The sequence below is a fragment of the Synchiropus splendidus genome, chromosome 17 (assembly GCF_027744825.2).
Source record: "Synchiropus splendidus isolate RoL2022-P1 chromosome 17, RoL_Sspl_1.0, whole genome shotgun sequence".
NCBI lineage: Eukaryota > Metazoa > Chordata > Actinopteri > Syngnathiformes > Callionymidae > Synchiropus > Synchiropus splendidus.
The window spans coordinates 14854450-14866403 of record NC_071350.1 but is presented as its reverse complement, the minus strand read 5'-3'; the positions used below and the strand labels follow the sequence as shown (position 1 = coordinate 14866403).

Here is an 11954-nt window from a genome sequence, read left to right as displayed (position 1 = left end):
AGTTAATCTGCAACACTCAGAGTGGTGCAGGAACTGTATGAGCCACAGAAGCTAAAAAATAAAACCCCAAAATTCATTTACAATGAGACTGGAAACGTAATCAATCACATCACTGATTTTTTTATTTTTTTAAATGACATTTGTTAAAATACATTTGGTACAACAGACTAATACAAATAAATAACACTGGTTTGTTTTTACAAATGAAGCTCCTAAAACTTCTGGACAAATTCTCAGAGCAGGCCCGGAGTGAAAAAAAAACGCCATAGCAATGTGTGTAACGTGATTTGAAAAGAGTATCTCGGTGCACTCGTATAAATTTCCCAAAATCGTTCTCCGGCAAAAGTTTGATCCCCTTGTTCCGTCCTCGTAAAACTAGTCCCATCAAGAGAGAGCTCAGTCTAAAGCCTCCGCAGCCCAACACTTAAATTCTCTTCCAAAAGGTAGAGACTCTTGACCTTCATTGTAAAATAACATCTTTTAAAACATTCTTTTTTTTCTTAATTTCTTGTCATTCTGTGCAAACACAATTTAGATCAAGTCTGGTGTTAAAAAATATATAAACATGGCTTCAGCAGTCATTTTAGTTGAGTCAGCAAGTTTGCTACTTCTGATCGTGAATCATCTCTAAAACACTGTCGCATGTGTAAACTAGTGGTTGGACCAAGCTGGGTCTCCTCTTCACCTCCACATCCTGTAAACTCCCAGGGCGATGGCGAGACAAGCGAAGACTGTGCCTACAATACAAACATTTTCACACAGCGCTCCACATCCAGACCAGAACCGGGAGCCCATACCTGCCAAGTAGCGGACCGTCTCCAGCTTCAGAGACTCCAGGACCGTCTTGAGCGACGCCACCTGCAGGTCAATCTTCTTGTTGATCTCCATGTTGTCGTGCTCCAGGTCACTTTTCTTTGGGAGAATAAAACGTGTTGCCATGGAGACCAGAACGTTGACAAACATGAACAAACCTTCTGGTGAAAGTCTGTGACTGTCTCCATCAATCGCTTCTCTTGGTCACTGAACTGGAGACCACGTGAACACGCATCAGTTCATGATGAGAAACAAACACAACAGCACAAATACGTGAAAATAGTCTTTGACACTCATAAGTTACACACACACTACAACACAAAGGTCACCGCATTCATGTTATCACACACGACTGACACAACCACAGTCATACAAACAAAGGCGAGCGCACACAAAAACACACTCACCATGTCAGCGACTCTGCTTCTCTCCAGGTTGATGTCCAGTTTCGTTTCAGCTCGGACTTTCAGGTTCTCTTCCTGCACGACACGCCCATACGTAACTATCCATGTCAATCACAAAGGTCATGTGACATGTGTGGTCACCTTCACCCGTTCCTTCAGCTGCTCCAGCTCGCGCTTCATCTTCTGCAGACACACACAGTGTCGTCACCTCTCAGTGAAATCATCTCTCAGCAACATCAGACGAAACCTCACCGTGTTCTCGGAGCGGAGATTGGCGAACTCGCTCTTCTCCAGGATCACCATGTCCTTCCGGATGGCGTCCAGATGCGCCATGATCTGCTGCAGCGCGATCTCCTGCCGCACCAGCAGAGGTCACGTCAGGTCAAGGCCCAGCCAGTGAAGTGACTTCCCACTCACCTGGTGAGATCTGGTCACCATGTCCTTGTAAACAATGTCCATGTTGGCTGTTGTCAAGGTGACCAGAGCAGAGACCACCAGCTCTGCTTGCTGCTTCTCAAAACCTGGAGACCATTTATTCAAAATTGCATTTCAAAAGTGCATAGTCATGTATAAAAACATAATTTATTTATTATTTTCACACACAAACACATTTATACAAATAAATTAATTTATTTATATCAAATTGAAAACTGATGTTGATTTTAGGGGGTTGCTTTCCAACATTTTGGGGATTATGTTATATATTATATATATGTAGAGAATTGAAAAGAGAAACAACATTCGGGTCACTTATTTTCTCACCGCTGCACTGCAGTTGTTTCATCATCTCCTGGGAATCAAACGTCAACTTCCGCTGCTCCAGTGGCGTCAGCTCGATCCTCCTCAGGTCAAAGGTCGCGACAGGTGCGCCTACATGGATATCTAACACACACGCTTGTAATAACGCAATTATAAAACAACAACACGCAGTGACATCCCGAGAAACACACGGAAACTATTCTGAATCAAAAGACTCACTCTTCACGTTGTGAAGTCGACCGGCGATCGACCGCCGGATTAAAGCGTTCATCCCGGAAGTAAAGTTGAAAACAACGTCAAAGGGGGGCAATATTTCGAAATGTCACCTTCAGTTCAGGGTGAACAAACGCCGACCGCTAAAGCAAACAACCGTTATATCCAGAAATAGACGGAGAGTTCCAACGCGGGGAGAAGAGAAACATTCGTAGGAGGCGGAGACACCAACTCAGTGTCAATTGCTCTATTTCCTTATGAGAGAACATTTCCGGCAAATGACAAAATAACACACTCTTGACGTATACATCCAACTATTTGGGAAAAAATACGGTAGAATATATACCTTTTGATATCTGTTATATATCTATATGTAAACATCTGCAAGTTAAACTGAATTCAGCAGCTTACTATTTTTTAATTTCTAACTCAGTGCACATATACATAGACAGGACATGGCTGCAACGTGCGATATTTATATAGCACCGTAGTCAATAGCAGTAAAAATTTAAAAAATGATTGAAGGCAGATTATAGCACGCGCTGAAAACTGACAGCGCAAACCCCTTTATTTTGAAAGGGTTCTCTGTAAACTTCCTAGTTCTGACACAAGTGTCATGGCGGGTGGAAATTCTAAAACGGCGGTTCCGGAGAGTCGGTCCTGGTTTTGGGCAGTTGCTGTTGGAGTGACGCTTTTGAAATGCCTCTTCATCAATTGCTAGTGAGTCTCAGTTTTGGTGATGATGTAGGTATCTTCTCTTTGACGGCGAGGCTAATGAAACAAAACATCCAACAAGCTGTTTTGTAAAATAAAAATTCATTCAGATATAATTCCGGTGTCTAGTTCTGGAAATGGGGTTCAGTGCTACGTTGTGAAATGCACATTGTTGTGCTAGTCATAGTCCCGGTATCACTTAGTTTTCCCATGTTTCACAGAAAATAATGAAGCTAGATCGGTAAACCTCCACAAGATGGCGCCATTTCCCCCGCAGGGAATTATGAAGTCGTGGCGAACTGGCATTCTATGTCAGAAAAGAATAAGACATTGTAATTGTTTTTATCAGTCTGCCAAATAATGGCTGGCTTAAGTGTTGTACCTCATGAACACTTGAACACTGCAGCTGTGAACACGCTGTATGGATGACAAATCCAGCCTCAAACATTGGAGACTCACTTCACAAACTTTCCATTTATGGCGCTTTATATTTTCCATTATAAAGAAACTGAAACGTCATAGTCTTCATGATCTACCACAGCAATTTAATACCAGCTACATCAGAGAATTTCAGTATTATGTCATAGGGATTATTTAATGTTGGTTTTTTTTGGTGTCTATATTTTGCACCTTTTGTGCTGTGTGTTTCACTTTATTTGGAAAAAGATGTTGATATTTGTGTTTAACCTCTGTTGCTAATGTGGTTTCAAATAACACACATTGTAATTTTATTTTTTTTTTTAACATTCAGTCGCTCCACAGACTTCGAGGTCCACAGGAACTGGCTTGCTATCACCCACAGTCTGCCTATGTCGCGCTGGTACTATGAGGTTGGATATGTATTTCACTTTCTTTTTTTTTTATTTGGAGTTGTTTGGATATTTTTGTTGAAGTTGTAAACTCTGCTCTCAGAACACTTCTATCTGGACTCTGGACTATCCGCCGCTGTTTGCCTGGTTTGAAAAGGGATTATCCAAGGTCGCTCAGCATGTGGACCCCAACATGCTCCGGGTGGAGAACCTGGACTACAGTAGCCAGAGCACGATCCTTTTCCAGCGTCTGTCCGTCATCTTCACCGACGTCCTCTTCATCCTCGGCGTCAGGGAGTACGTCGCTGTCCCACTCACTTAACCCTTGAAAACACGTGCTGTGATTGGGCGGTTCTGTCCAGGTGTTGCAGATGTGTTCGGAACCCGAAAGGCAACCAGGACCTCCTGAGGAATCCGTCTTTTGTTCTCGCTGTGCTGCTGCTCTGCAATTTCGGCCTGCTCATCGTCGATCGTATCCTCCAAGTGACACTCCAGCCTTGTCTGTCTCCCGAACTCTCCAAGCTCCTTGACTCTCAGGAACAGATATTCACTTCCAGTACAACGGCTTCCTCTTCGGCTTCCTGTTCCTTTCCATTGCCAGGCACATGCAGGTGAGATCACATGACCCACCTGTTTATTCATTTCTTTGTTGAATAATTATCGCTAACAATGCTGTGTCTTTTGATCAGTCCCGCCACCTGCAGGGGGCGCTGCTGTTTTCCATCCTGCTGAACCTAAAGCACATCTACTTGTACTTGGCGCCGGCGTATGGAGTTTATTTGCTGAGAAGTTTCTGCTGGAGACAAAACCACCCAGGTACACACAGATACACACACTTGTGTCGGCCCTCGGTTTTAGCTGATGAAGCTTGTGTGGTCACAAACTGCCTGCAATTTATTGAAACTTTTGAGATCCAGTTGTAAGATTAGGTTGATTCATAAAGTCTATATCTCATGTTCTACCTCGGATGAGCCTTTTGTTTTGGATGGTTAAGTTTAGGGTGAGAGGCTGGGGAAAGGGTTCTACTTTGTGGGCACCAATTCTTGACAGAACACAACTTTGTCAGAGCTCTATGACTTTGTGGGGACAGCAGACTGGAGGTTGAGCCTCAATTTGAGGATGAAGACTTTGAAATAACTGGGTCATTATGATGAGGTTTCAGTTTGGTTCAGAGTCATGGTGAAGGTGAGCCATGTGTTTTGGATGGTTAGGTTTAGGGTGAGAGGCTGGGGAAAGGGTTATGGCAATGAGAGGTCCTCACAATGTCACCACAAGGATAGCTATTCAAGTATGTGTGTGCACTCAGATGGCTCTATCCGGTGGCTGAGCTTCAGTCCGGTCCGCCTCCTGGTTTTGGGCTTTATCGTGATCTCTGTGTGCTGCCTGTCGTTCGGGCCATTCATCGCCATGGTGAGTGTTTTGAGCCTTCACTTTTGTTTGCTGTTTCCTGTTCAACGTGTGACTCGATTGAACTCGACATTCTGTTCCCTTGAGTCATGAATAACTGACCCGGTCATCAAGACTTGATTTGCTGTTAAACCTGAGTGACTCAGCTTTGTTCCGTGGCAAAACTGACCCTGACTCTTTTGTATCTTAGACACTCACTGTCTAAATGACTCTCAGATGTTCGGGACTGATGACTCCATGAGTCTGACTCATCCAGTTGCGAGTCTGAGTGAAATGTGGTCAAACTGAACCGCTCTGCTTTATAGCTTGGGACTTCACTGTGTCGCTGAGTCACACTGACTCACTCAGATGGATCTGAATCTGACTTGTAATGTATCGTGTGAGTGCTTTGCCAGTCGATCTGGCCGGCGGCAAAAGCAACAGGTTCTTTGTGGCTCTAGGGAGCAGGGAATCCAACTCACTGACTCACAGGTTAATACGTTGATGCTCTGACTCCTGGTGTTGGGGCAGTAAGCTGGAACACCATGACGTCACCTGATCCTCAGTTCTGGTCTTCAGGGTCAGCTCCCTCAGCTCCTGTCTCGCCTCTTCCCTTTCAAGCGAGGTCTGTGTCACGCCTACTGGGCCCCAAACTTCTGGGCTTTCTACAACATCCTGGACAAGGTTCTGACCACACTTGGTAAGATCCTGGACGAAGAAGAAACCTGGACCTCATACAAAACTGTATCAAGTTGGGTTCTCTTTCCACCAGGTTTTCAACTGGAGCTGCTGGAGGCGGAGCATCTGCCTAAAGCCTCCATGACAGGTGGTTTGGTGCAGGAGTTTCAGCATGTTGTCCTCCCGTCAGTTTCGCCTCTCACCACACTCGTCTGCTCGCTGCTGTCCATCTTGGTAAGAAGCCAGTTTGGTGTTCAACCACTCCTTCAGATGAAAATGTTTTCTTTCCTCGCAGCCGGCGCTGGGCTCTGTCTGGCGTCGCCCTCGTGGCTCCCGAGGTTTCCTGCGATGCTTGGTGATCTGCGCGCTGGGATCCTTCATGTTCGGCTGGCATGTGCACGAGAAGGCCGTGCTGCTCGCCATCCTGCCGCTCAGGTGCGTCCACCCGGAAACGCTCCCGGTGCTGAATGAGGATCAGATGAAAGGAAAGATGTTGTGAAGCAGTTGAGAAAAGAAGTAGGAGTAAGGAGGAAAGAAATGGGAAGTAAACAACTGCATGAAGAAGTGAGGATGGGCAATTGAAGAGTGAATTGAATGGATGAAAAAGTCTGTTTGATGGGTGAAAAACAAGCAAAAAGCAAAAGAGAGGGATCACTGGAGGGAACTGCTGGGATGGAAGGGAAGAACATGAGGAGAAACTCAAGGCAAATACGATGAAAAGAGCAAAGAAGGGAAGACGTGGAGGAAGAGAATGGGTGGAAAGGAAATAAGAAGTAAAGGCTGAGGATTTTGTTCCATTCGCTGAAGATTCTGACGTCATGTGACTGGCCTCCACAGCATCCTGGCAGTGCAGAACAGAGAGGACGCTGGGACCTTCCTGCTCCTGGCCACCGCTGGACACTACTCCCTGTTTCCTCTCATCTTCAGTGCTGCTGGTGAGTGACTCTCGACTGGGTTCAAACCTTGATGATGGTTTAGCTCTGAAAGAGCATGACGGGTCACATGACCTCACGGGGTCTCTCCAGAAGCCAGAGAGGTCAAAGTCACCTGGCCGAGCAGCTCAGACCGCGTTTGTTTTTATACATGGAAGCTCTTTAAGCCGAGTTGGTGTTATCTCCGCTGACCTCCAGACCACTTCACTTGGCTGCTAGCAGCTCTGAATGGTTTTGCTTCTTGTTGGGGGTTGAAGGACACGCCTCACCTGCGTGCAACCACAGTCAATGACATCATCTGTTCCTTCCAGAGCTGCCAATCAAAGTCCTGCTGATGCTGTCGTTCACCGTCTTCTCCTTCTCGGCGCTGAAGCACCTGCACCAGTGAGTTTTGTCATCGAGATGTTCAGATATATCGGATCACCTGGTTTGAATAGCGAGGATTTGTTCACACGCTTGTCTCAAGTGAGGAGTAGTACAGATCAGATGCTTCAGTGATCACATTACTTCTATACTCAGTAGCTTGGCCAAATTCACAACGCAGGTTTCCATGCCAATTGTTACTGGATTAGTCTGTACCTACAGATTAGCTTTGTTTATAGCGTGATCAGATTACTAAACCGTTAACAGCTGTAATCAGATTAAACCCTGCCGTTACTTCACAGACTGTTTTTAGCGGTAATCACTGAACTCTGCTTGGGTCTCTCTGCCTCTGCTCAGCGCTCCTCTCCTGCACCCTCTGGAGGTGGTCTACCTGACGGGCCTGCTCCCTGTGGCCGTGGCCTGCGAGCTGATATACCCCCTGTCGCCCTGGCAGCAGAAGCTTCCCTTCCTCCCTCTGCTGGTGACCTCGGTGTACTGCTCGGTGGGTGTCTGCCACGCTTTCCTGCGCCTGTACGCCAGCCTCCTGAGGACGCCGCCGAAACAGAAAGAATCGTGAAAAGTCAAAACTGTGAAGAGGCTGCAAGAGTGGAGCTTTATAGTTTTATATTTTCAATTGAAAATAAACCTTTTTGTAAGAGTCGTTGGTCATTTCAATATGTGTTTTTTTCAACCGGTGTGGCACAACTCACTGAGGTGCTGTGAGAGACTGTCACGTGAGCCGTGGGAAAGTTGGCTGAAAACTAAATGCAGAACCAAATAAATGCGCTCCAAAATGTGGAGAGAGAAATAAACACTGCTGTTATGAAGCTGAGGCAAAGAATGTTAAACATTTGTCTGAAATTTCCCCAAAGTAGAATTAAATAATTCAAAAGAGATTGTGATAAAATTGCAACAGTTACTTTAAGTTAATACATAAATCATGATATATTTTGGCCACATTGTCCACGCCTTTCAGGAGGCATTTTTAAACAATACGTTTTCTGCCATTTGTTTCTGCAAATAACATGCGTTCTCCGGGACTTTCGACTAAGCAAGGTTCCTTTGGTGATGAGACTCTGGATTTTTTCAAGTCTAACATGGCTTAAGAAAGGTTGAAAAACAATTTCCTGACTGTAGCCATTAGCGCAGTTATTCTTAACAGCAAAATAACAGCTGTTGCTTATTTCCAGTACAGTTATCTGACCAGCCACACAAGCATTGTTTTCAAACACAGGATGGCGGAGACAGGTGACCCATCAAAATAAATGCTTGTTGAGCTTTTATTTTGTCTGAAACATCTACTACACGAGAACAGTTTGACTCAGTCAGTCTCCGTACTTGTTATCGTATAAAAATATAAACTCAGTCACTTCACATTCCAGTCACACACTAACTTGAACCTGTCAAACTTGATGTTCAAAGTATAACAGATAAAATGAACAGCATTTGGTGAAAAAACAAAGACAAACCCGATATGTTACTGTCTGAAGGAACGCTGAATCAAAGCTCCGCTAAGGTTCCAAGCGCAAAATAGATGCAGTCAAGTGTTCTTGGATGTGGCTACGTTCCTTGTCGTGAATAAATATCACGGAAAGAACCTCTGGAAAAGTCTTTTGATCAATCATTTCTTTCTGTTATTCTCAACCGCCGGCCTCGTCCGGCCCTCGATGATGATGACCAGCACTGGCGTCAAGTCCATCAGGTTCTTGAGCATTTCCATGATGTCCTCGTGGTGTTTGGCCCCGTCGATGAACTCCTCCAGGGTCATCTCACCTGAGGGGACGCAAAAGTGGGTCACAACCTGATGAACTAAACGCCACTCAAAAGTCGAGTCGTACCTTCTCCCTTTAGGTCAATTTTCTCAAAGATCAAAGTCACTATCTCCTCAGGGTCAATATCTCTGTTCCGTGTAATGTCTTGGATCGCCTGCAGGGGGAGAGAAGGACATCGATTAGCCACCTAGCCCAGGTTTAGCTCCTGTTCAGAGGAATCGCTGCTCGTAGTCTTTGTGTGTCAACTTGTGAGGGTCTGGCACTGACGCTAAGCTAAGCTAAGATAAGCTTAGATAAAATATGATAAGGGAGATTATGGGGAAGGCACAAATATCAACAAAGACCCAGGCTGGTTGCTTGCACAGCCTCCATATCATTTCTATAATACACTCTGACTGCCACCGATTTGAGCTAAGCAAAGCTAAGCTATGATAAGCTCAGCTAAAGTAAGCTAAGCTACGTTACGCTACACTAAACTAAACTAAACTAAACTAAACTAAACTAAACTAAACTAAGCTAAGCTTAGATAAGATAAGCAAAGGGAGAGTATGGGGAAAGGTATAAATATCAACAAAGACCCAGGCTGGTTGCTTGCACAGCCTCCAAATCATTTCTATAATACACTCTGACTGCCACCGATGGAATTCATGGTTATTTTGCCGTCTAGGAATAGCCTGAACTGAAGTTAGGAAGTGCGAAAAAGAGCTTTTGATCGACTGTAAAACAACCAGCAAAACAAGATGGAGCCGCGACTCACGGTGAAGATTGTTTCCAGCTCCTCCCTATCGATTTTCCCGTTTCCGTCCTGATCAAAGAGCTTGAAGTACCATTTCAACTTCTGGTTGATCTCGCCTTTCAGCAGCAAACTGATGCCTGCGATGTATTCCACGAAGTCTATGTAGCCGTCCTGCAGAGAGACAGGCGTCGACAGTTACACTCAGCTTACTAGAGGAGGTGATAGCTTCGTGTCACCTCTGGGAAACCTAAAATGACAAAATATGGTGGGACAAACAGTGCTATACAGCTTGCACCCATGGTGACCACTTAACTGTTGATCTCAAATTAAAAACAACAAAAACTGGCAATTAAGATGCAGATATCTAGCGTCTCCATCGCCCTTTGGCCTTACAGATATATGTGCTGCATTCCTTGATGTTTTTTGACAGAAAAAGTACCTGACCACACACACGACAAAAAGATGCTCGCTGACTTCGACCTACAAAATCACGCCATATCTCATAAGCACTGCGAAGGTTTGCAAAGACTCAGAAACAAATGTCTCTTCTGTTCTACACACATCTTCAAGGAGTGTTCAAGGACCTAAATATGCTAACATTTGAGCCATACAGAGTCAAGGCAGCCAAGGTGGTTGTTACTGACTTGGATACTGAGGGATCATCACCTTAAACCCTTTGACAATTTTACTGCTGCTGGAGTTTAATTTCTCAAGGTGTGAGAAGAACAAACTGACCTCAAATCAGTAAAACCCATCAGCTCTCATCCCCATTAGCTCAACATGCAATCGCTAATGAGATTAGCCCTCGCCAGCAGGTCAGTGATCTATCCATTCAAGCTCAATAGCTACAGGGTAATCTGACTCCCTTCACTTTTAAGACTCCTTTGACAGGAAAGATTTCAGTCTTTACCGTGATTATTTGAAATGACTTTGATATTTAAAAGGAGAGATCATGTGCTGGACGCTACCCTGCCTTCAGCTGCCTGCTGTACGGGACGGCGGAATATGCTAATAACTCGCTTCACAAAACCTATTTGCAGTCAAGAAAGCGAGTGCATGGAGTCGATTAAAACTGAGCAAGTAAAATATTTCATACTGCAGAGGCTAGAAATTATTATAGCAGATAACCATGTAAAAGCTAACTTTAAAAAAAATAGCATAAGGTAAAGAAGCTCACAAACAGATACAAAATGTAAATGTGTTGCTAAAGAACACAAAGTTGCAAGGGGAGACCTGGACGCAGATGATGAGTGAATCTGTTAGGATTTACATTGTAACTGCACGTGGAGCTTGTTAGCGTCCAGGGCAACATTGAGAGTTGTCATCTCCACTCTGGCTTGGGAATGAATCAGTAGTCCTCAGTAAGAGCTTATTTCAGTGGCTTGTCACATAACAGTTTGGGAAAGAATTGTGAAATTGTTCCGATAAAGCTACACGATTCCATCAGTGGACGTTTGCGCTTGGTAACAGTAGCAAAGCAGCGCAATAAAAGGTCCTCTATCCGTGGTGCTGAAATCACCCAACCCAGTTTAAACACAATGTGGATTCAGTTCAAGTTTTGAAGTCTCACCCCGTCCATGTCGAACGTGAAGAAGACCTGGTCTACGTAACTGTTGGCGTCTTGGGTCAACCCCTTCAGGTCCAGAATGGACTTCAGTTCGAACAGCGTGATCAGACCAGATGGAGACTCACGCATGAATTTATTGTACCACTGGTGCATGTCCTGGGCCAGGATATCATCCAGGTTGGACCCGTAGTTCCCCATATCTGGACCGCACCACCTCAGCGCAGGTTTTCTTGACTTCAGAGCAGCCGCGCAGGCCCTGTGAGACTCACATGGCGGACGGGATCTCACAGGTGGACCCTCCGGTCTCAGCCTCAGGTTCCAGTAAAGAGACAGAATAACAGTGGAAGGTCTGACGCTCAAAGAAAACGGTTGCTAAAGTGAGTGGATCCAGGATGGTGCAGTAGATCCAAACCAAAGTTAGTCCATGCAGGTAAGGCCCTTCTGAGTCCCCAAAGTCCGGTGTAAGACTGGCAAGTCAGTTGCTCCGGGGGCCCTGCAAGCATGGAGGCAGGCGGAGCATCACTCAAGCAGTCGTGACTCGGCAGGCTGACTTGTTAATCTGTAGGAAGTTCTAGAAATACACTTCCTAATGAGATCAGAAGATCTGAGCAACACCGAGTCAAGCAGATTAACCTGCAAACTTGATGGAGACTTCGAGGTCGTACTGTAGCACGGCACACCCTCATGCACGTGCACAGCCGAAATATGGATTCCACAAATACGGAGGCCCTTCATGTGAGGGTCCATGTAGGCGTCCGTAGGCTCGCTGACCCTGGCCAAGCCAAGTCCAGATGCAGAGTCACGACTC

General features: G+C 45.2%; 3 protein-coding genes across 4 annotated transcripts; 1 reads left to right on the top strand and 2 right to left on the bottom strand.

The window, feature by feature from the left end:
- Positions 1-117: 117 nt before the first annotated feature.
- On the bottom strand, positions 118-2426 carry ccdc90b (coiled-coil domain containing 90B). Its single transcript, XM_053847673.1, has 9 exons — positions 2196-2426; positions 1980-2099; positions 1635-1738; positions 1470-1571; positions 1359-1400; positions 1221-1292; positions 972-1025; positions 798-912; positions 118-737 (listed from the first exon to the last, which is right to left on the bottom strand). The coding sequence occupies exons 1-9, from the start codon at positions 2245-2247 to the stop codon at positions 682-684; spliced, it is 717 nt and encodes a 238-aa protein (XP_053703648.1). The 5' UTR covers positions 2248-2426; the 3' UTR covers positions 118-681.
- Positions 2427-2794: 368 nt separating this feature from the next.
- Positions 2795-7723, top strand: alg8 (ALG8 alpha-1,3-glucosyltransferase). Of its 2 annotated transcripts, none has more exons than XM_053847770.1 (13): positions 2795-2909; positions 3655-3733; positions 3816-4009; positions 4075-4184; positions 4256-4323; positions 4402-4528; positions 5019-5122; positions 5678-5798; positions 5871-6010; positions 6072-6211; positions 6614-6711; positions 7020-7092; positions 7429-7720. In XM_053847770.1, exons 1-13 carry the CDS (start codon positions 2806-2808, stop codon positions 7646-7648), a joined length of 1578 nt encoding a protein of 525 aa, XP_053703745.1. In that variant the 5' UTR covers positions 2795-2805; the 3' UTR covers positions 7649-7720. The 2 variants fall into 2 exon arrangements, with proteins under 2 accessions (XP_053703745.1, XP_053703746.1); XM_053847771.1 differs by having other exon boundaries at positions 2801-2933; positions 7429-7723.
- Positions 7724-8334: 611 nt separating this feature from the next.
- Positions 8335-11584, bottom strand: guca1d (guanylate cyclase activator 1d). Its single transcript, XM_053847774.1, has 4 exons — positions 11150-11584; positions 9601-9750; positions 8910-8997; positions 8335-8844 (listed from the first exon to the last, which is right to left on the bottom strand). The coding sequence occupies exons 1-4, from the start codon at positions 11342-11344 to the stop codon at positions 8693-8695; spliced, it is 585 nt and encodes a 194-aa protein (XP_053703749.1). The 5' UTR covers positions 11345-11584; the 3' UTR covers positions 8335-8692.
- Between the last annotated feature and the right edge of the window lie 370 nt (positions 11585-11954).

Bases quoted from the DNA above. Each gene is read 5' to 3' on its own strand.
- alg8 (XM_053847770.1), top strand. From the start codon at position 2,806: ATGGCGGGTGGAAATTCTAAAACGGCGGTTCCGGAGAGTCGGTCCTGG. The intron at 3,734-3,815 runs GTTGGATATGTA...CTCTGCTCTCAG, and splicing joins TGTCGCGCTGGTACTATGAG to AACACTTCTATCTGGACTCT. The intron at 4,324-4,401 runs GTGAGATCACAT...TCTTTTGATCAG, and splicing joins CCATTGCCAGGCACATGCAG to TCCCGCCACCTGCAGGGGGC.
- guca1d (XM_053847774.1), bottom strand. From the start codon at position 11,344: ATGGGGAACTACGGGTCCAACCTGGATGATATCCTGGCCCAGGACATG. The intron at 8,998-9,600 runs GTGAGTCGCGGC...CTCCCCCTGCAG, and splicing joins AGCTGGAAACAATCTTCACC to GCGATCCAAGACATTACACG. The intron at 8,845-8,909 runs GTACGACTCGAC...GCGTCCCCTCAG, and splicing joins AATTGACCTAAAGGGAGAAG to GTGAGATGACCCTGGAGGAG.
- ccdc90b (XM_053847673.1), bottom strand. From the start codon at position 2,247: ATGAACGCTTTAATCCGGCGGTCGATCGCCGGTCGACTTCACAACGTG. The intron at 2,100-2,195 runs GTGAGTCTTTTG...CGTGTGTGTTAG, and splicing joins TCGACTTCACAACGTGAAGA to ATATCCATGTAGGCGCACCT. The intron at 1,026-1,220 runs GTGAGTGTGTTT...CGTGGTCTCCAG, and splicing joins GAAGCAGAGTCGCTGACATG to TTCAGTGACCAAGAGAAGCG.